This window comes from Oncorhynchus kisutch, linkage group LG18 (assembly GCF_002021735.2).
Source record: "Oncorhynchus kisutch isolate 150728-3 linkage group LG18, Okis_V2, whole genome shotgun sequence".
NCBI classification, from domain to species: Eukaryota; Metazoa; Chordata; class Actinopteri; order Salmoniformes; family Salmonidae; genus Oncorhynchus; species Oncorhynchus kisutch.
This window is the reverse complement of record NC_034191.2, coordinates 11,555,839-11,578,911: the sequence shown is the minus strand read 5'-3', so window position 1 is coordinate 11,578,911 and position 23,073 is coordinate 11,555,839. Positions and strand designations below refer to the sequence as shown.

Here is a 23,073-nt window from a genome sequence, read left to right as displayed (position 1 = left end):
AGAGACTGCAGCCCAAAGCCTACACTAGAGCTCTGTAAAGACATTGTGTTACTGTAGAGGCTACAGCCCAAAGCCTACACTAGAGCTCTGTAAAGACATTGTCTTACTGTAGAGGCTGCAGCCCAAAGCCTACACTAGAGCTCTGTAAAGACATTGTGTTACTGTAGAGGCTGCAGCCCAAAGCCTACACTAGAGCTCTGTAAAGACATTGTGTTACTGTAGAGGCTACAGCCCAAAGCCTACACTAGAGCTCTGTAAAGACATTGTGTTACTGTAGAGGCTACAGCCCAAAGCCTACACTAGAGCTCTGTAAAGACATTGTGTTACTGTAGAGACTGCAGCCCAAAGCCTACACTAGAGCTCTGTAAAGACATTGTGTTACTGTAGAGGCTGCAGCCCAAAGCCTACACTAGAGCTCTGTAAAGACATTGTGTTACTGTAGAGGCTACAGCCCAAAGCCTACACTAGAGCTCTGTAAAGACATTGTGTTACTGTAGAGGCTACAGCCCAAAGCCTACACTAGAGCTCTGTAAAGACATTGTGTTACTGTAGAGACTGCAGCCCAAAGCCTACACTAGAGCTCTGTAAAGACATTGTGTTACTGTAGAGGCTGCAGCCCAAAGCCTACACTAGAGCTCTGTAAAGACATTGTGTTACTGTAGAGGCTACAGCCCAAAGCCTACACTAGAGCTCTGTAAAGACATTGTGTTACTGTAGAGGCTACAGCCCAAAGCCTACACTAGAGCTCTGTAAAGACATTGTGTTACTGTAGAGACTGCAGCCCAAAGCCTACACTAGAGCTCTGTAAAGACATTGTGTTACTGTAGAGGCTGCAGCCCAAAGCCTACACTAGAGCTCTGTAAAGACATTGTGTTACTGTAGAGGCTACAGCCCAACTCCTACACTAGAGCTCTGTAAAGACATTGTGTTACTGTAGAGGCTACAGCCCAAAGCCTACACTAGAGCTCTGTAAAGACATTGTGTTACTGTAGAGGCTGCAGCCCAAAGCCTACACTAGAGCTCTGTAAAGACATTGTGTTACTGTAGAGGCTACAGCCCAAAGCCTACACTAGAGCTCTGTAAAGACATTGTGTTACTGTAGAGACTGCAGCCCAAAGCCTACACTAGAGCTCTGTAAAGACATTGTGTTACTGTAGAGGCTGCAGCCCAAAGCCTACACTAGAGCTCTGTAAAGACATTGTGTTACTGTAGAGGCTACAGCCCAACTCCTACACTAGAGCTCTGTAAAGACATTGTGTTACTGTAGAGGCTGCAGCCCAAAGCCTACACTAGAGCTCTGTAAAACCACTGTATTACTGTAGAGGCTACAGCCCAAAGCCTACACTAGAGCTCTGTAAAGACATTGTGTTACTGTAGAGGCTGCAGCCCAAAGCCTACACTAGAGCTCTGTAAAACCACTGTATTACTGTAGAGGCTCTGTAATATAGAGTCCATGATGCTGCATTATTAAGTGAACCCCCCACTACAGATACCTTAGAGCAGGCCAGAGGAGCTCCACTCATTTGTCAAGGGGGCTTGAGTTTATTTATTGGCATGATTCAAGGGACCAGAGAATGAAAACTAAGAAGTTATTTTTTTTATGGCTAATGGGCTGGACACAGTGAGGACATGTTATTCCCTTATTACATTTTACATTGGAGTCATTTATCAGACCCTCCTATCCAGAGCGTCTTACAAGAGCAATTAGGGTTAAGTGCCTTGCTCAAGGGCACATTGACCGATTTTTTTCCCCCCCGACACACACATTTCACTACAATATCTACTACGCTGTTGCTTAAAGACTCATTCCATGTGGGACTGGCAGAGAGAAAGAGATGGGGAAGAGTAGGAGAGGGAGAAGATGGACGAATGGGGAGTGAGTGAAAGAGAGCGGTTGTGTGTGAGAGACTTCATCCCGTCACGTCATTACCCTTCAGAACAGGGTTCTCCAATAAGCGGCCCACCGGTGATGTTATTTTAAATAAATATATATATACAGTACCAGTCATAGGTTTGGACACACATACTCATTCCAGGGTTTTCTTTATTTTTACTATTTTCTACATTGTAGAATAATAGTGAAGACATCAAAACTATGAAATAACACACATGGAATCATGTAGTAACCAAAAAAGTGTTAAACAAATCTAAATATATTTTTGTTTGAGATTCTTCAAAGTAGCCACCCTTCACCTTGATGACAGGTTTGCACACTTGTCCTTCTCTCAACCAGCTTCACCTGGAATGCTTTTCCAACAGTGTTGAAGTGATAGTTCCCACATATGCTGAGCACTTGTTGGCTGCTTTTCCCTCACTCTGCAGTCCAACTCATTCCAAACCATCTCAATTGAGGCTTTAAGACAATTTAAGACATTTGTTGTCTTAGGTCTCTCTTTATGTTGTGTTGTCTCTCTTGTCGTGATGTGTGTGTTGTCCTATATTTATGTTATTTAAAAAATAAAATAATAATCCCAGCCCCCGTCCTTGCAGAAGATCTTCTGCCTTTTGTTGGGCTGTCATTTTATAAATAAGAATTATATTCTTAACTGACTTGCCTCGTTAAATGAAGGTTAAAATAAATAATAATAATTGGGTTGAGGTCGGGTGATTTGTGGAGGCCAGGTGATCTGATGCAGCGCTTCATCACTCTCCTTCTTGGTCAGTCAAATAGCTGAAGTGTGTGTGTGTGTGTGTGTGTATACGTTAGAGGTCGACCGATTATGATTTTTCAACGCCAATACCGATTTATTGGAGGACCAAAAAAGCCGATAACGATTAATCGGCCGATTTTAAATAAAAAATTTAAAAATATATTTAAAAATATATATTTTTTTATTTTATTTATTTGTATTTTCATTCAATACTGAATGAACACTTATTTTAACTTAATATAATACATCAATAAAATCAATTTAGCCTCAAGTAAATAATGAAACATGTCAATTTGGTTTAAATAATGCAAAAACAAAGTGTTGGAGAAGAAAGTAAAAGTGCAATATGTGCCATGTAAGAAAGCTAACGTTTCAGTTCCTTGCTCAGAACATGAACATATGAAAGCTGGTGGTTCCTTTTAACATGAGTCTTAAATATTCCCAGGTAAGAAGTTTTAGGTTGTAGTTATTATAGTACTACTTCCCTCTATACCATTTGTATTTCATTAACCTTTGACTATTAATGTTCTTATAGGCACTTTAGTATTGCCAGTGTAACAGTATAGCTTCCGTCCCTCTCCTCACTACTCCCTGGGCTCGAACCAGCAATACAACGACAACAGCCACCATCGAAGCAGCGTTACCCATGCAGAGCAAGGGGAACAACAACTAGAAGGCTCAGAGCGAGTGACGTTTGAAACACTATTAGCGCGCGTTAACTAGCTAGCCATTTCACTTTGGTTACACCAGCCTCATCTCGGGAGTTAATAGGCTTGAAGTCATAAACAGCGCAATGCTTGACGCACAACGAAGAGCTGCTGGCAAAACGCACCAAAGTGCTGTTTGAATGAATGTTTACGCGCCTGCTTCTGCCTACCACCGCTCAGTCAGATACTTAGATACTTGTATGCTCAGTCAGATTATATGCAACGCAGGACACGCTAGATAATATCTAGTAATATCATCAACCATGTGTAGTTAACTAGTGATTATGATTGATTGTTTTTTATAAGATAAGTTTAATGCTAGCTAGCAATTTACCTTGGCTTACTGCATTCGCGTAACAGTCAGTCTCCTTGTGGAGTGCAACGAGAGAGAGGCAGGTCGTTATTGCATTGGACTAGTTAACTGTAAAGTTGCAAGATTGGTTCTCCCGAGCTGACAAGGTGAAAATCTGTGGTTCTGCCCCTGAACGAGGCAGTTAACCCACTGTTCCTAGGCTGTCATTGAAAATAAGAATGTGTTCTTAACTGACTTGCCTAGTTAAATAAAGGTATATAATAAAAAATTAAAAAATAAGCTGCAAATCGGCGCCCAAAAATACCGATTTCCGATTATGAAAACTTGAAATCGGCCCTAATTAATCGGCCATTCCGATTAATCAGTCGACCTCTAGTATACGTACATACATACATACACACACACACACACCGAGTATTCACACCCCTTGACTTTTTCCACATTTTGTTACAACCTGAATTTTAAATGGATTAAATGTTTTGTCACTGGTCTACACACAATACTCCATAATGTCAAAGGAGAATTGTGTTTTTAGAAATGTTTACTAATTCATTAAAAATGAAAAGCTGAAATGTCATTCAGGCAGGATTCAACCCCTTTGTTATGCCAAGTCTAAATACATTCAGGAGGGAACATTTGCTTAACCCTTATTAATGACACGTTGGATGGTGTATAAATACACAACAAAGATACAGGCGGCCTTACTAACTCAGATCAAATCAAATCAAATCAAATCAAATTTATTTATATAGCCCTTCGTACATCAGCTGATATCTCAAAGTGCTGTACAGAAACCCAGCCTAAAACCCCAAACAGCAAGCAATGCAGGTGGAGAAGCACGGTGGCTAGGAAAAACTCCCTAGAAAGGCCAATACCTAGGAAGAAACCTAGAGAGGAACCAGGCTATGTGGGGTGGCCAGTCCTCTTCTGGCTGTGCCGGGTGGAGATTATAACAGAACATGGTCAAGATGTTCAATGTTCATAAATGACCAGCATGGTCGAATAATAATAAGGCAGAACAGTTGAAACTAGAGCAGCAGCACAGTCAGGTGGAAGTTGAAACTGGAGCAGCAGCATGGCCAGGTAGACTGGGGACAGCAAGGAGTCATCATGTCAGGTAGTCCTGGGGCATGGTCCTAGGGCTCAGGTCAGTTGAAACTGGAACAGCAGCATGGCGGAGAGGAAGGAAACGGCTCAGGGATTTCACCATGAGGCCAATGGTTACTTTATAACTGTTACAGAGTTTAATGGCTGTGATAGGAGAAGACTAAGTATGGGTCCACAACCTTGTAGTTATTCCACAATACTAACCTAAATTACATTTTGGAAAATAATAAATCCTGTTCAGAATAAACATATTCCAAAACATGCATCCTGTTTGCAACAAGCCACTGCTGTCAAAAATGTGGCAAAGCAATTCAGTTTTTGTCCTGAATACAAAGCGTTATGTTTGGGGCAAATACAACACATTACTGAGTACCACTCTCCATATTTTCAAGCATCGGGGTGGCTGCATCATGTTATGTGTATACTTGTAATTGTTAAGGACTGGGGAGTTCTTCAGGATAACAAATAAATGGAATGGAGCTAAGCACATGCAAAATCCTAGAGGAAAACCTGGGTCCGTCTGCTCTCTACCAGACACTGGGAAATGAATTCACCTTTCAACGGGATAATAACCTAAAACACAAGGCCAAATCTACACTGGAGTAGCTTACCAATAAAACAGTAATGTTCCTGAGTGGCCGAGTTACCGTCTTGACTTAAATCTACTTGAAAATATATGTCTAGCAATGATCAACAACCAATTTGACAGAGCTTGAAGAATTTTGAAAATAATCATCGGCAAATGTTGTACAATCCAGGTGTGGACAACTCTTAGAGATTTACCCAGAAAGACTCAGCTATTTATTTTACCTTTATTTAACTAGGCAAGTCGGTTACAAATTCTTATTTTCAATGACTGCCTAGGAACAGTGGGTTAACTGCCTTGTTCAGGGGCAGAGCGACAGATGTTTACCTTGTCTGCTCTAACCACTAGGCTACCCTGCCGCCCCGCTATAATCCATGCCCAAGTTGATTCTAACATGTTTTGACTCTGGGGTGTGAATGCTTTTGTAAATGAGATATTTCTGTGTTTCATCTTTCAATACATTTGCAAAAATGTCTAATCATGTTTCCACTTTGTCATTATGGGGTTGTGGTTATTGACTGGAGATGGGTGAGAAGAAAAACTAACGTGAATCCATGTTTAATTCAGGCTGTAACACAACAACATGTGGAATAAGTCAAGGGGTGTTGAAGACTTTCTGAAGACGCTGTATCTGTTTGGGATTCTTGCAGTCAAATGACTTATAACTATGTTCTGACCATCCGCTCAAGGAAAACTCGGCCCACAGCTGAATGTAATTGGGGACCCTGCCTTAAGGTGTCTGTCTGCTTCTGCTTCCTTGTACGACTGGGGTCATGACTGGGTTAGGAGAGTTCCATCTCTCTCTCATTGACCTGCATGGGGATAATACTGGTCCCCTCATTGACCTGCATGGGGATAATACTGGTCCCCTTATTGACCTGCATGGGGATAATACTGGTCCCCTTATTGACCTGCATGGGGATAATACTGGTCCCCTTATTGACCTGCATGGGGATAATACTGGTCCCCTTATTGACCTGCATGGGGATAATACTGGTCCCCTTATTGACCTGCATGGGGATAATACTGGTCCCCTTATTGACCTGCATGGGGATAATACTGGTCCCCTTATTGACCTGCATGGGGATAATACTGGTCCCCTTATTGACCTGCATGGGGATAATACTGGTCCCCTTATTGACCTGCATGGGGATAATACTGGTCCCCTTATTGACCTGCATGGGGATAATACTGGTCCCCTTATTGACCTGCATGGGGATAATACTGGTCCCCTTATTTTCCTTATTTACTTATTCTCACTCTTCTCAGACTCTCTTGTTCTACATAATTTGATCATCCTCTGTCTCTCTCTCTGGCATTCCCCTCAGGTGAAAACTCTTGTTATTATACCTCTGAGGGATGCTATGGTCTCTCTCTGTCTTCCTCATCAGGCTGGTCTCCCTCTGTCTTCCTCTCCCTCGCCAGGCTTGTTGGCTCTCATATAAAACCTCAGAGATAAGAACCCCTCAGTGTTCAACTGAATGGGCAGTATTGAAATGAGACCGAAGTAAATAGCTGGAGCAGTCCGTATCGTCTCAGTCCTAGCTGGTGTAGTGTGGCGTTAGGACCATGACTGACTCCTCTGATCTCTCTGCCCTCATTTCTCTGGAGTCGACAACTGTTTCAGATCAGAGGACAATAGCATGCCCAAAAGTCATGGTTTTATGTTTCAGAAAACTGTGTGACATTTCAGAGACTATAATCATGTCCTTTTTTTACTAGTTGGCCTAGTTGTCTTGGTCCAGATTGAATGGCCCAGTAATTGCAGGCAGCAGTCTCATAGAGCTGTCTTTTATATGCTATTTCCCTCTCTTTCACCTGTGTCTAGTTGCTGTTGGAAACACCTTGGGTGTTTTTGTTTTGAGTTTGGACAGGATCATTTTTCTTATGAGTGATGCTCTTTGGGGTGCAGAAGCTTGAATAGTGTGTGTGTGTGTGTGTGTGACTCCAGGTTAAGCTGTGTGTGTGACTCCAGGTTAAGCTGTGTGTGTGACTCCAGGTTAAGCTGTGTGTGTGACTCCAGGTTAAGCTGTGTGTGTGACTACAGGTTAAGCTGTGTGTGTGTGTGTGTGTGTGTGTGTGTGTGTGTGTGTGTGTTTGATCTCTAAGAATCAGAGTGCCTGTTAAAATGCATAATTGATGTAGGCAACACCTTCTCTCTCACTTCCCCATGGAGTCGTCTGTGAGTGAAGCGTCATGCTCTGCCAAATGCTAGGATATTTTACAGTTGACTGCTGTCCTCCTCCTCCAAAGAGATGTGTTGTCCTCATCTTCAGTGCTGTTAGTTCCCACAGCTGTGTTGGACAGAGGCAGCCTAGTGACCGTACTCTCTATCCTTGTTCCCGTTATGACAGCATTATTATGGCCGACTTTATTCAGGTGAAGTAGGATCGTATAATGTGGAAGGGTGATAATGTGGGTAGGTGATAATGTGGGTGATGTGTTATTATCCGAGAGGTCGTTATAGTTGAAAACAGTGGAGATCCTCAACAGCAGTGAAAGGGACGTCTAACGAATCCCCAGAGATCACAATGGATATCTTCATCTCTTTTGTGCCTTCTTACCCCCTGTCCCTCTCCCCCTCCTCTTTCCCCAATCTCCCCTCTCCATCACTCTCTCTCCTCCCCACCCAGTCCCTTCTCACTGATCAGCCAATCAGGGGAGGGGGGCTTATGACCCACAAGGGTTGCCATGGCAATGCCTGCCTGCCTCCCGGAGTACATGTCATGCATGTTAAGTGGCTTACACACACACACGCATAGTTATGTGTGTTCGGTCAGACCACAGATGATAAAATATGAGCCCTGCATAACTCTCTGTAATGTGTTATACAAGCCCTCACTGCCTGTGTGTGTGTGTGGTGTGTGTGTGATCTCTCACATTGATTCTAAGCAGGATTAGCCTATTATAGCAGAGGAAGCGCTGGTTATTCTGTGTGGTATGACACACACACACACATTCCTGATGCCACAGCACCACCTGTAATGTCAGCGTGAGCGCTTCAGTGCCTCCAAGCAGTGAAATCACACAATTCCACTCTCTCTGTCTCTCCTTGTGGTGCTGCTCTGATCCGTGAGAAAGGGACACAGACACACACACACACACACACACACCTCTCACCCGGGCAGCTCCCAAAGCTGTCAGAGCCCAGTAACTGGAATACAGATACCACAGGTGTGTGTGTTGGCTGCTCTCTTTTTAACAGTGAACAGACACTCCCTCCAGGCTTCTTTGTGAGAGAGAGAGATGGATGTTAATGAAGGAGTATTAGTAACAGTCTTCAGTCAATGGCCAATAACAACTCTGGCAGACAGCCGTCTCTGGCCTTCTGCCAAGGTGACGCACAGCTTTAAAATACTATCTGAACCCAGTCACACAGATTTCCCTTGTTGCTTTTGCCTTCTATTGTCCAGAGAGAGAGAATATAGAATTGGGGAGGGAAGGAAGGGAGGAGAGGCAGAGATGGAGAGCACACATTTCAGCCAGCAGTGGGACCGTAGTGATCCCTGGAGAGATGCTACTAGAAGTGTGGTGGTGGTAGGGGGGCTGTACTGCATAATGACAGTAGCTGATGGTTAGCGTTCAGGATTTCCCTCTGTGTTTTTACAGCTCTTCACATCCTACCACCTTTTATTAGTTATTAGTTACATGGTACCCAATATTGGGTAAAAAAAATATACTGACATTTTCTACTTACAAGTCCAATCAACAATTTACTTTAATTGATAAATAAATCAATAAACTATCATATGTGTATATTATAGACAGGTACAAACTAGCTATATTTAGTCTATTTTCACAAACATCAATAAACAAGAGTTGATAAAGCTGAGTGTCCACCATCTCTTCCCTCTCATCACTTCTCTCTGTGTGCCCTGCTGTGTGTGACAGACAGACAGAGGGGTGTGTGTGTGTGTTGGTAACAGACTCACTCGGCTGGTGTGCTCAAGCTCTCTCCAGTTTCTCTGTGTGTGAGAACATTTAAATACAGTCTCTCCTAGCCTGCCCCCTACTGTTGTTTAAGCCCAGTCTCAGCCACACACACACACTCACCCTCCATAACACTCCCTAGACACACTCAACAAATAGACAAAACATCACATAAACTCGCGTTTAACTTATTGAGAGGTTAAATGAATTTTCAAATGATTAAAACATTGTTAAAGCTGTTTAAAGTGTGTTTATTTAGATGGAGGTGAGAGGACTTTGTGGATCATACTGCCATTGGTGGCCGAAGCTGGGTACTGCACCCACCCACTCGTTGATATTTACTACACTAGGCCTAATATTTAGTAATGACTGTTATTTTTATAAATGGGGCCAGGGGTTTTTTCCTATCCTATACAAATTAACTAGGACAAACGTTAGATCTAACCTATAGAAGGAGCCCTAGAGTTTTCCTGACCTTGCAACCCTGAAAAACTCTGGGGTCTAATCAGTAACAAATGATTTTCCCATTTTCATAAAGGATCAGATTTTTTACTTTAAGTTGAAATCATGTTTGAAATTATTAGAATTTATAATGTTGTGGTTGAAATGATTACATCTAATTGAATTGTTTAGAATGTTGTTGACATGATTAGACCTCTTTCTGTTTGAAACGATACTCTCGACACGCCCCCTCTAGACTATACTGTTGCACTTCCTAAAGTGGCCAGTTGGTGTCTCCCTTTCCACTCTTTCTCCTCTACTCTGCCTGCTTTCTTTCTCTCCTTCTCCCTACCTTCTATCTCTCCTCTACTACTCATTCTTTCACCTATCATTCCTTTTTTCGTTCTCTTTTTCAAGTTCTGTAAATGTTGAGAATATTCCAAACCAAATCACCAGACATTTGTGACAAATGGCTAAATTGTGGTTCTCTCTCTCTCTCTCTAGGGGCTGGTGTGTTGTGAGAGCTGTGTCTCCAGTGTTGAGTGAATTTGGTCACCCCTCTGTAACCCCCACCACACACGCGCACGGCTGACTCACCCCCCCCCCCCCCCCCCCCCCCGCCCTCCAGCGGACCACACACACCCACCCTTTCCTGAGGACACACACCCCTCCCTCCAGCGGACCACACACAGCCACTCTTTCCTGAGGTCACACATCCCTCCCCTGCAGCAGTCAGGATGATCACCTCTGAGCTGCCTGTCCTACAGTGAGTCTTTCCCTGTTGCATCGTCAACCAAAGCCTCATTAAGAGATCACAACACACCCCTGATGCGGTCATTAGTCGAACATAGGTGTGTGTGTAATGTATGTTGTGACTGCTGAGTGTGGGTAGAATTATGTATGTATATCCCTCAGTATAAGTGTGTGTGTGTGGGTGTGTGTTGCAGGGACTCGTCCAATGAGAGCGGAGCGGCAGACACAGTGAGTCTGAGTGTGAGTGTGAGTGAGCTGGAGGACCCGACAGACACTAAAGGCAAGAAGAAGAGAGGGAGGCCTGGCAGACCACCAGTAAGAACACCTTTCTACGAGGTTCCTTCTCTCTGCATAGTCTCTTCCTGTATATCTGAACCCTTTGCCCTTCCCTTTTTAAGGCAGCCAATAAGAAGCCTCGGAAGTCCCCAGCGGAGAAGGCTACAGGCGGGGCTAAAGGGAGGAAGGCCAATGGGGTCCCTCAGACCAACGGCGAGGGAGGAGACCCCGTCACTCTGTTTGAGGTGGTCAGAATGGGAAAGAGTGCCATGCAGTCTGTGGTTGATGACTGGATCGAGTCGTACAAGCAGGACCGAGACATCGCCTTACTGGACCTCATCAACTTCTTTATCCAGTGTTCTGGCTGCAAAGGTATTACTGTTAACTGCTACCTACTAAACCAGACAACATTCTGATTTATATAGGCCTCATTTCCAGGTTGGTTGTTGAACTGTTGTATTGTGGTTGTTAAAAGGTTGTATTGTGGTTGTGCGTAACCCTCTTCAGGCACGGTGCGCATCGAGATGTTCCGGAACATGCAGAATGCGGAGATCATCAGGAAGATGACAGAGGAGTTTGACGAGGTAATGCATCAAAGCTGTCATTGGTCGGATGAGGGGAGGGAGGGAGGATGTAGACTGACGTGTGTATTGATGTACGTCAAGGACAGTGTGACAACTGATGATTATAAAAAGGGCTTTATAAATAAATCTTAATTGATTGACTACCCTCTCACCATGTCCTCATCCCAGTAATAGATCAACATGTTTATCTGGTCTGCGGGACAGTGGGGACTACCCTCTCACCATGTCCTCATCCCAGTAATAGATCAACATGTTTAACTGTGGTCTGCAGGACAGTGGGGACTACCCTCTCACCATGTCCTCATCCCAGTAATAGATCAACATGTTTATCTGTGGTCTGCAGGACAGTGGGGACTACCCTCTCACCATGTCCTCATCCCAGTAATAGATCGACATGTTTATCTGTGGTCTGCAGGACAGTGGGGACTACCCTCTCACCATGTCCTCATCCCAGTAATAGATCAACATGTTTATCTGTGGTCTGTAGGACAGTGGGGACTACCCTCTCACCATGTCCTCATCCCAGTAATAGATCGACATATTGATCCTGTTTATCTGTGGTCTGCAGGACAGTGGGGACTACCCTCTCACCATGTCCTCATCCCAGTAATAGATCAACATGTGTATCTGTGGTCTGCAGGACAGTGGGGACTACCCTCTCACCATGTCCTCATCCCAGTAATAGATCAACATGTGTATCTGTGGTCTGCAGGACAGTGGGGACTACCCTCTCACCATGTCCTCATCCCAGTAATAGATCAACATGTGTATCTGTGGTCTGCAGGACAGTGGGGACTACCCTCTCACCATGTCCTCATCCCAGTAATAGATCAACATATTGATCATGTTTATATGTGGTCTGCAGGACAGTGGGGACTACCCTCTCACCATGCCCGGGCCGCTGTGGAAGAAGTTCCGCTACAACTTCTGTGAGTTCATCTGCGTATTGATACGTCAGTGCCAGTACAGCATCATCTACGATGAGTACCTCATGGACACGGTCATATCCCTCCTCACGGGACTATCTGACTCACAGGTCAGAGCTTTCAGACACACCAGCACACTGGCAGGTAAGAGACTCCCTTTCTTGCACTCTCTCTCTCTCTCTCTCTCTCATGGTGAGAGGGTAGTAGACCTGGAGACCAGTGTCATTGCTCGGTGTAGATTACTAGATCTATCTATACGTCTCTGTAATATATATCAGTTGTATTGTGGCCCTGTCTGTCCTCTCCCTCCAGCGATGAAGTTGATGACAGCGTTGGTGAACGTGGCATTGAACCTCAGTATCCACCAGGACAACACCCAGAGACAGTATGAGGCTGAGAGGAACAAGATGGCCGGAAAACGAGCCAATGAGAAGCTAGAGCTGCTGCTGCAGAAGAGGAAGGAGGTACGTGATTGGTCTGCTGGTGGTTGGAGGAGGGGCTAGGATCCAACATCTGTCATTCCTCTGAAACGGACCTTCACACACTCTGACCTCCTGACTGTCGTTCCCCCACAGCTCCAGGAGAACCAGGATGAGATTGAGAACATGATGAACTCTATCTTCAAAGGAATCTTTGTCCACCGCTACAGGTACACACACACACACACACACACACACACACACACTAATGAAAGTAGTGATGATGACGGTGTTGGGATGTGTTTCAGGGATGCTATAGCTGAGATCAGAGCAATCTGTATTGAGGAGATTGGAGTTTGGATGAAGATGTACTCTGACGCCTTCCTCAACGACAGCTACCTGAAATATGTAGGATGGACCTTACACGACCGGGTAGGCACGTGCGCACACACACACACACACACACACACACACACAGGGGCATGCACATAGACTTACACTCTTTGTCTCCCCTCTCTGTGTCTCCCCTCTCTGTGTCTCCCCTCTCTCTGTGTCTCCCCTCTCTCTGTGTCTCCCCTCTCTCTGTGTCTCCCCTCTCTCTGTGTCTCCCCTCTCTCTGTGTCTCCCCTCTCTCTGTGTCTCCCCTCTCTCTGTGTCTCCCCTCTCTCTGTGTCTCCCCTCTCTCTGTGTCTCCCCTCTCTCTGTGTCTCCCCTCTCTCTGTTTCTCCCCTCTCTCTGTTTCTCCCCTCTCTCTGTTTCTCCCCTCTCTCTGTTTCTCCTCTCTCTCTGTGTCTCCTCTCTCTGTGTCTCCTCTCTCTGTGTCTCCCCTCTCTCTGTGTCTCCCCTCTCTCTGTGTCTCCCCTCTCTCTGTTTCTCCCCTCTCTCTGTGTCTCCCCTCTCTCTGTGTCTCCCCTCTCTCTGTTTCTCCCCTCTCTCTGTTTCTCCCCTCTCTCTGTTTCTCCCCTCTCTCTGTTTCTCCCCTCTCTCTGTTTCTCCCCTCTCTCTGTTTCTCCCCTCTCTCTGTTTCTCCCCTCTCTCTGTTTCTCCCCTCTCTCTGTTTCTCCCCTCTCTCTGTGTCTCCTCTCTCTGTCTCCTCTCTCTGTCTCCTCTCTCTGTGTCTGCTCTGTCTCCTCTCTCTGTGTCTGCTCTGTCTCCTCTCTCTGTGTCTCCTCTCTGTGTCTCCTCTCTCTGTGTCTCCTCTCTCTGTGTCTCCTCTCTCTGTGTCTCCTCTCTCTGTGTCTCCCCTCTCTGTGTCTCCTCTGTCTCCCCTCTCTGTGTCTCCTCTGTCTCCCCTCTGTCTGTCTCTCTCTCTCTGTCTCTCTCTGTGTCTCTGCGTAGCAAGGTGAGGTCCGTCTGAAGTGTCTGAAGGCTCTCCAGAACCTGTACACCAACAGAGAACTGTTTCCTAAACTGGAGCTGTTCACCAACCGCTTCAAAGACCGCATCGTGTCCATGACTCTGGATAAGGAGTATGACGTGGCTGTGGAGGCTATTAGACTGATCACTCTCATCCTGCAGTACGTATCACACAAACACACACAAAAACCTCACGGTTTTGAGTCTCTGATCGGATCACTTTTCGCTTCCGCAACAAAAAGGAGACATAACTTTTTTTCCATTTATTACTGAAAGAACACTTCAAGTAAGGAACTTTTCAGTGTTTAAATAAAATCCTCAAATAAAATGTTCAATACTCAATTGTTAAATTAAAGTGCAATATGAGGCATGATAGCTTCTTCCTTTGGACAATAGTGAATGTAAAAATAGCCCGTGTCCACATCATTAAACAAAAGTAAACAAAGAAAGCAAAACAGATCTGAGTTTATAACTTCACATTCTTCTTCTAAAAGATGAGGATGTCTGGGGGGAGGGGAGACCTCTTTACAGTCACTATGTCCTCTGCCATGGAGAACACCCTCTAGCTTGGAACTGAAGTGCCAGGCACAGCCAGGTAGCTTCTTGCCATCATAGCAATGTGAAGGTAGTTACACTCCATTGCTTTTCCACCATGTCAGTGGATCACCATCCAGTGGAATGCTGCTTTCTGCCTGGTAGGATGTCACCTCCTCTTTGATGGTGTTGGCAAACGTCTTGCCTGTGTCCTTGCTCACAAAGGTCTCCCCGAAAAGCTCCTTCATGGCCGAGTGATTTTGTGGAGGAGATGCCTCTGAGTCTGGCCCTGTCAGCTCTGTGCCTTGATCCTGCACAAAAAATAACTTGATCTGTTAAAACTAACTCATTATTTATTTTCATATTTCATAGAACTATAATTGTCAATAACATTTAATAAAGGCCATTTATTCCAAGTTAACAATGGATTTCTAATATCAATAGTATAGACTAGAGGTCGACGATTCTGATTTTTCAATACCGATACCGATTATTGGACGACCAAAAGAGCCGATGCCGATTAATCTGCCATTTTTTATTTGTAATAATGACAATTACAACAATACTTAATATAATACATCAATAAAATCAATTTAGCCTCAAGTAAATAATGAAACATGTTCAATTTGGTTTAAATAATGCAAAAACAAAGTGTTGGAGAAGAAAGTAAAAGTGCAATATGTGCCATGTAAGAAAGCTAACGTTTCAGTTCCTTGCTCAGAACATGAGAACATATGAAAGCTGGTGGTTCCTTTTAACATGAGTCTTCAATATTCCCAGGTAAGAAGTTTTAGGTTGTAGTTATTATAGGACTACTTCCCTCTATACCATTTATATTTCATTAACCTTTGACTATTGGATGTTCTTATAGGCACTTTAGTATTGCCAGTGAAACAGTATAGCTTCCGTCCCTCTAGTTAGCGCACGCTAACTAGCTAGCCATTTCACTTCGGTTACACCAGCCTCATCTCGGGAGTTAATAGGCTTGAAGTCATAAACAGCGCAATGCTTGACACACAACGAAGATCTGCTGGCAAAACACACCAAAGTGCTGTTTGAATGAATGTTTACGCGCCTGCTTCTGCCTACCGCCGCTCAGTCAGATACTTAGATACTTGTATGCTCAGTCAGATTATATTCAACGCAGGACACTCTAGATAATATCTAGTAATATCATCAACCATGTGTAGTTAACTAGTGATTATGATTGATTGTTTTTTATAAGATAAGTTTAATGCTAGCTAGCAACTTACCGTGGCTTACTGCATTCACGTAACAGGCAGTCATAGATTTTTTTTAAATACCTTTATATATCTTTTTTTTAAATCGCCGCCCAAAAATACAGATTTCCGCTTGCTATGAAAACTTGAAATCGTCCCTAATTAATCGGCCATTCCCGATGAATCGGCCGACCTCTAGTATAGACTAACATTAGACTGCAGTATATTTTTAATGTTTAAGTAATTCACTATTTTTTTTTTACCTCTTCAGTGGCCACAATCTCAGTGGTACGATCACGGTTTGTCCTCCTGTAGGGCAGGGTCTAGGTGAGACAGGGACGTGCAAAAGACAGGGACTTGCACCTTGGATCCAGTGCAGTAGATCTATGAAGGTAGTCCTGTACATTAGGGGGGTACCTGGGTTTCAGGTCCTCTCTAATGGCAGCCTTGACATCTCTAGTGATGGTGCTGTTTTCCTCACTTGGGACCATGGATTGTAGAATCCTTGTTTTCAGAGGTAGGATCGTGGACACAGACGGTGCAGTTTCAGTGCTCAGTAGGGTTGTAACCGCTTTGAGGGGTTTGACCACCTGGAGGACCTCCTGCCACTTTCACGTCATCAGACAGATGACTTTTTTTCAGGGTCTTGTCTGTCAGTTCAGAGTATACAGCTGCCTGCTGCTCAAGATGTCTCTCCAACATGTCATAAGTGGAGTTCCATGTTGTGACATGGTGTCTGAGCTTGTGGGTCGGTAGCTGGAATATTTCCTGCTTGGTCTTAAGCACATGAGCGGCTGTTGTGCTTCGGTGGAAAAAGGCAACCATCTTCCTGATCCTCCCAACGAGGCGGTCCGTCTGGTTACCTGAGTTCCGTCTGGTTACCTGAGTTCCGTCTGGTTACCTGAGTTCCGTCTGGTTACCTGAGTTCCGTCTGGTTACCTGAGTTCCGTCTGGTTACCTGAGTTCCGTCTGGTTACCTGAGTTCCGTCTGGTTACCTGAGGTCCGTCTGGTTACCTGAGATTCCCCTTTGGGATGCTAAATTGATCACGTGCAAAGCAAGCTATCTGCTGCCCCAGTCCAGCCTCTATCACTGCATTTACAGTGGGGCAAAAAAGTATTTAGTCAGCCACCAATTGTGCAAGTTCTCCCACTTAAGATGAGAGAGGCCTGTAATTTTCATCATAGGTACACTTCAACAATGACAGACAAAATGAGAAAAAAAATCCAGAAAATCACATTGTAGGATTTTTTATGAATTTATTTGCAAATTATGGTGACAGAGGCAACAGAGGATGCCTTGGATAATTCGTCGACAATTTTGATATTTGTTCATAAAGACCTGGCACGATCTCCATACTGAAGTTAGCGTGGCTCAAGCACTTTCACCGTATGTTTAAACCCTTTGTTTTCCACAACAGAGTATGGCCTCATGTCTGCAGTGATAAACATCCCAGTAGATTTGGTGATGACTTTAGTCGTGCTGATTCTGCAGCAAAGGGCTTAAATGCCGCGGTGAGAAGTTGTCTCTTGGCTGAGTTGGTTCCCGTCCCTGACACACCAGGCTGATGTCGCGGTGAGAAGTTGTCTCTTGGCTGAGTTGGTTCCCGTCCCTGACACACCAGGCTGATGTCGCGGTGAGAAGTTGTCTCTTGGCTGAGTTGGTTCCCGTCCCTGACACACCAGGCTGATGTCGCGGTGAGAAGTTGTCTCTTGGCTGAGTTGGTTCCCGTCCCTGCTACCAGGCTGCTGATGCTTTAAATGTGTGGCTCCATGTATTTCCCTGATCATACAGCTTTCTGTGGCACAATGCCTCCACACCGTAATGGTGTTGTCCACCACCCTTCTTCCGTCATCATATTTGACAGGGAAGCCTAAAGTTCTTCAGCTCCTCCCACTAGCCATGTCTGTCACTGCTCTTATTTATTCTTTGCTCTTTGCAACGTGAGCCTCCAGGAATGATTCGTTGGGATTCAACAGGCCCCGTTCACGTGAACAGTGCACACAACTGTTTAAAAAATACAAAAAATCGAATCAACCTTCAGTCTTCAGAGTAAAACACTGCATCTGTCGTCTATCTTTTCACTGCAATTCTGCATCGAGATTTAGGGAATTATGACTTTAAAAAGTAACAGAGGCAGTGAAACTGTATTTCACACTATGATGGTTAAACTTTGCAATTGATCCACGGTTCACATGCGTGTCGAACCGTGGGGGGTGATCCGTACTAACTACGGTCCGTTACACCACTAGTATCAACACACACACACGTTTACATGTCAACACACACACACACACACACACACACACGTTTACATATCAACACACGTTTACATGTCAACACACACACACGTTTACATTTCAACACACGTTTACATTTCAACACACGTTTACATGTCAACACACGTTTACATGTCAACACACGTTTACATGTCAACACACGTTTACATGTCAACACACGTTTACATGTCAACACACGTTTACATGTCAACACACGTTTACATGTCAACACACGTTTACATGTCAACACACGTTTACATGTCAACACACGTTTACATGTCAACACACACACACACACGTTTACATGTCAACACACACACACACGTTTACATATCAACACACACACGTTTGCCATTTCACACATACTCATATAATGGGACCCTGTGTGCTTATTGTAACGGTTTGGGATTGGCTGCCCTGTTTTAATGTCACTAGTTGTGATTGGTTGTTCTAGGGGCAGCGAGGATGCGTTGTCCAATGAGGACTGCGAGAATGTCTACCACCTGGTTTACTCTGCCCACAGACCTGTCGCCGTGGCAGCAGGAGAGTTCCTGCACAGGAAGTGAGTCTGCCTGCCTGTCTGAGTGTTGGAATCCAACCCATAAATCCATTCAGCGACTATTATTGGCTGATATTGACCTTCTCCAGCAACATTCCACTTTGTGTGCAGGTTGTTCAGCAGACATGACCCTCAGGCAGAGGAGGAGTTGGCTAAGAGGAGAGGGAGGAGCAGCCCCAACGGGAACCTCCTCCGCATGCTGGTGCTGTTCTTCTTGGAGAGTGAGCTTCATGAACATGCAGCCTATCTGGTGGACTCTCTGTGGGAGAGTTCTCAGGAGCTGCTGAAGGACTGGGAGTGTATGACTGAGTTACTGCTGGAGGAGCCTGTACAAGGAGAAGAGGGTGAGATATCTTTACCATAACTCACTGGTTATGTCCCGGTGCCTGTTTGTGTCCCGGTGTCTGTTTGTGTCCCGGTGTCTGTTTGTGTCCCGGTGTCTGTTTGTGTCCCGGTGTCTGTTTGTGTCCCGGTGTCTGTTTGTGTCCCGGTGTCTGTTTGTGTCCCGGTGTCTGTTTGTGTCCCGGTGTCTGTTTGTGTCCCGGTGTCTGTTTGTGTCCCGGTGTCTGTTTGTGTCCCGGTGTCTGTTTGTGTCCCGGTGTCTGTTTGTGTCCCGGTGCCTGTTTGTGTCCCGGTGTCTGTTTGTGTCCCGGTGTCTGTTTGTTTGTGTCCCGGTGTCTGTTTGTTTGTGTCCCGGTGTCTGTTTGTTTGTGTCCCGGTGTCTGTTTGTTTGTGTCCCGGTGTCTGTTTGTTTGTGTCCCGGTGTCTGTTTGTTTGTGTCCCGGTGTCTGTTTGTTTGTGTCCCGGTGTCTGTTTGTTTGTGTCCCGGTGTCTGTTTGTTTGTGTCCCGGTGTCTGTTTGTTTGTGTCCCGGTGTCTGTTTGTTTGTGTCCCGGTGTCTGTTTGTTTGTGTCCCGGTGTCTGTTTGTTTGTGTCCCGGTGTCTGTTTGTTTGTCCCGGTGTCTGTTTGTTTGTCCCGGTGTCTGTTTGTTTGTCCCGGTGTCTGTTTGTTTGTCCCGGTGTCTGTTTGTTTGTCCCGGTGTCTGTTTGTTTGTCCCGGTGTCTGTTTGTGTCTGTGTCCCGGTGTCTGTTTGTGTCTGTGTCCCGGTGTCTGTTTGTGTCCCGGTGTCTGTTTATAAAGAGTTGATTGACCATCAGACTGTGATCTCTCTCTCCTCTATCCCATCACAGTGCTGTCAGACAGACAGGAGAGTTCCCTGATAGAGTTGATTGACCATCAGACTGATCTCTCTCCCCTCCCTCCCATCACAGTGCTGTCAGACAGACAGGAGAGTTCCCTGATAGAGTTGATGGTGTGTACCATCCGGCAGGCAGCAGAGGCTCACCCACCCGTCGGCAGGGGCACTGGGAAGCGTGTTCTCACGGCGAAGGAGAGGAAGACTCAGATCGACGACAAGAACAAACTGACAGAACACTTCATCATGGCCCTGCCCATGCTCCTGTCTAAGTACCAGGCCGACTCTGAGAAGGTGGCTAACCTGCTACAGATCCCTATGTTCTTTGATCTGGACGTGTACAGCGCTGGGCGTATGGAGAAGGTAGGAGTGTGTGTGTGTGTGCATGCTCAGTTTGTGTGTGTGAGAGGCCGAGTTAATGTTTTCGTGTGTGACGTTTTCTTTATGGGTGAATGTAGTTACTGACCTCTCTCCCTCCTTCTCTCCCTCCTTCTCTCCCTCCTTCTCTCCCTCCCTCCCTCCTTCTCTCCCTCCCTCCCTCCTTCTCTCCCTCCTTCTCCCAGCACCTAGATGCCTTACTGAAGCAGATCCGCCTGGTGGTGGAGAAACACATTGAGACAGACGTGCTGGAGGCCTGCAGTAAGACCTACAGCATCCTGTGTTCTGAGGAGTACACCATCATGAACAGAGTGGACATCGCCCGCTCGCAACTCATCGACGAGATAACGGACCGCTTCACACACTCTGTAGAAGACCTGCTGCAAGAGGCCGAGGAGGCCGACGATGACGACATCTACAACGTTCTGTCTACCCTCAAGAGACTCACGGCCTTCCACAAGTAAGACCTTCCATCCTCTGTCTCATTTCGAGTAGAACCCTCGCTCCCTCTCGCCGTCCCTCTCCGTAAGTCATGAATATAAAGGTCCTCCCAGGACTCTGACTGGTGTGTGTGTGTGTGTGTGTTCCCAGTGCTCATGACCTGACGCGGTGGGACCTGTTTGGTAGCTGCTACAGGTTGTTGAAGGCTGGTATTGAGCAGGGGGCTATGCCAGAGCAGATCGCTGTCCAGGCCCTGCAGTGTTCCCACTACTCCATACTGTGGCAGCTGGTGAAAATCACAGAGGGAACTCCTAGTAAGGAGGACCTGGTGGCTCTGAGGAGAGTGGTGAAGTCCTTCCTGGCTGTCTGTCAGCAGTGTCTGTCCAATGTCAACACACCTGTCAAAGAACAGGTACGAACCAGTTTGCACCTGTCAGACCAGTCTCACTCCACTTAGACCAGTCTCACTCCACTTAGACCAGTCTCACTCCACTTAGACCAGTCTCACTCCACTTAGACCAGTCTCACTCCACTTAGACCAGTCTCACTCCACTTAGACCAGTCTCACTCCACTTAGACCAGTCTCACTCCACTTAGACCAGTCTCACTCCACTTAGACCAGTCTCACTCCACTTAGACCAGTCTCACTCCACTTAGACCAGTCTCACTCCACTTAGACCAGTCTCACTCCACTTAGACCAGTCTCACTCCACTTAGACCAGTCTCACTCCACTTAGACCAGTCTCACTCCACTTAGACCAGTCTCACTCCACTTAGACCAGTCTCACTCCACTTAGACCAGTCTCACTCCACTTAGACCAGTCTCACTCCACTTAGACCAGTCTCACTCCACTTAGACCAGTCTCACTCCACTTAGACCTGTTAGACCAGTCTCACTCCAGTTTAAACTGATGATGATGAGAGCAGTGTGTGTCCTCTCCCTGATACACCAGTCTCAAACCAGTTCACACCTGTTCAACCAGTCTTTTTCAAGTTCAGTAAACCAGTCTCAAACCAGTTTAAACTCCAGTTTACACCACTTGAACTAGACTCACTCCAGTTTAAACTGATGATGATGATGAAGAACGGTGTTAATGATGATGTGTTCCCTCCCTGTACAACAGGCCTTCATGTTGTTGTGTGACCTGCTGATGGTCTTCAGTCACCAGTTGGTGTCTGGGGGCAGAGAAGGACTGGAGGCCCTGGTGTTCAACCCAGACAGCACCTTACAGAACGAGCTGCTCACCTTCATCCTGGACCACGTCTTTATAGACCAGGACGATGAGAACCAGAGCATGGGTTAGACACACACACACAGAGACACACACACACACAGCAGTTGGCCTAGCGGTTGGGTCAGTATCCGAAAGGTCGCTGGTTCAGATCACGAGCCGACTAGGTGAAAAATCAGCCAATGCCTTGAGCAAGACACTTAACCCTCATTGCTCCAGGGTCGCCGTCAGTAATGTCTGATTCCTGGCCGTGACCCCACTCTCTGAGAGTGTCTCAGGGGGAGTTGGGATATGCAAAAAAAACACATTTCCAATTCAAACATTGGAATTGTAAGCACCCACATTATTATTACACACACATTCTACGCACGCACACACACACACAGACCACTAAGTATGTATGTTCTGTCTCCAGAAGGCGATGAGGAGGATGAAGCCAATAAGATAGAAGCCCTTCACAAGAGGAGAAACCTGCTCGCAGCCTTCAGCAAACTCATCATCTATGACATCGTGGACATGCCTGCTGCTGCTGACATCTTCAAACACTACATGAAGGTGTTGACCTGGTTGTCATCTGTCTATCTGACACTTCAATGAAACATGACAATAGTTGTTTCTGTCCCTGATCCCTGTATGCTTTCATTTCATGTCTGATAGTCACACATCATCATGCTAGCCTCCTGTATCCTCAACCAAAGATCTGACTGGTCTCCCTCTCTCTTTATCCTCTCTCTTTCTCCTCTCTCTCTCTTTCTCCTCTCTCTTTCTCCTCTCTCTCTCTTTATCTGTCTCCCTCTCTCTTATCTGTCCCTTTGTCTTTCTCCTGTCTCTCTCTCTCTCTTTCTCCTCTCTCCTCTCTCTTTCTCCTCTCTCCTCTCTCTTTCTCCTCTCTCCTCTCTCTTTCTCCTCTCTCCTCTCTCTTTCTCCTCTCTCCTCTCTCTTTCTCCTCTCTCCTCTCTCTTTCTCCTCTCTCCTCTCTCTTTCTCCTCTCTCCTCTCTCTTTCTCCTCTCTCCTCTCTCTTTCTCCTCTCTCCTCTCTCTTTCTCCTCTCTCCTCTCTCTTTCTCCTCTCTCCTCTCTCTTCTCCTCTCTCCTCTCTCTTCTCCTCTCTCCTCTCTCTTTCTCCTCTCTCCTCTCTCTTTCTCCTCTCTCCTCTCTCTTTCTCCTCTCTCCTCTCTCTTTCTCCTC

At 45.7% G+C, this 23,073-nt stretch overlaps 1 protein-coding gene across 1 annotated transcript in view; it reads left to right on the top strand.

Moving 5' to 3' along the window:
• Nucleotides 1–10,353: 10,353 nt before the first annotated feature.
• The window catches only part of LOC109883521 (cohesin subunit SA-1-like), a 29,096-nt gene continuing 16,376 nt past the window's right edge, over nucleotides 10,354–23,073 (top strand). Inside the window, 16 exon segments of the mRNA XM_031795391.1 lie at nucleotides 10,354–10,501; nucleotides 10,683–10,803; nucleotides 10,887–11,136; nucleotides 11,272–11,348; nucleotides 12,214–12,418; nucleotides 12,587–12,738; nucleotides 12,850–12,923; nucleotides 13,002–13,125; nucleotides 14,032–14,210; nucleotides 18,536–18,643; nucleotides 18,752–18,984; nucleotides 19,912–20,198; nucleotides 20,399–20,673; nucleotides 20,805–21,066; nucleotides 21,779–21,953; nucleotides 22,302–22,441. Of these exon segments, the coding sequence (XP_031651251.1) occupies nucleotides 10,473–10,501; nucleotides 10,683–10,803; nucleotides 10,887–11,136; nucleotides 11,272–11,348; nucleotides 12,214–12,418; nucleotides 12,587–12,738; nucleotides 12,850–12,923; nucleotides 13,002–13,125; nucleotides 14,032–14,210; nucleotides 18,536–18,643; nucleotides 18,752–18,984; nucleotides 19,912–20,198; nucleotides 20,399–20,673; nucleotides 20,805–21,066; nucleotides 21,779–21,953; nucleotides 22,302–22,441 (2,691 nt within the window). The 5' untranslated portion in view covers nucleotides 10,354–10,472.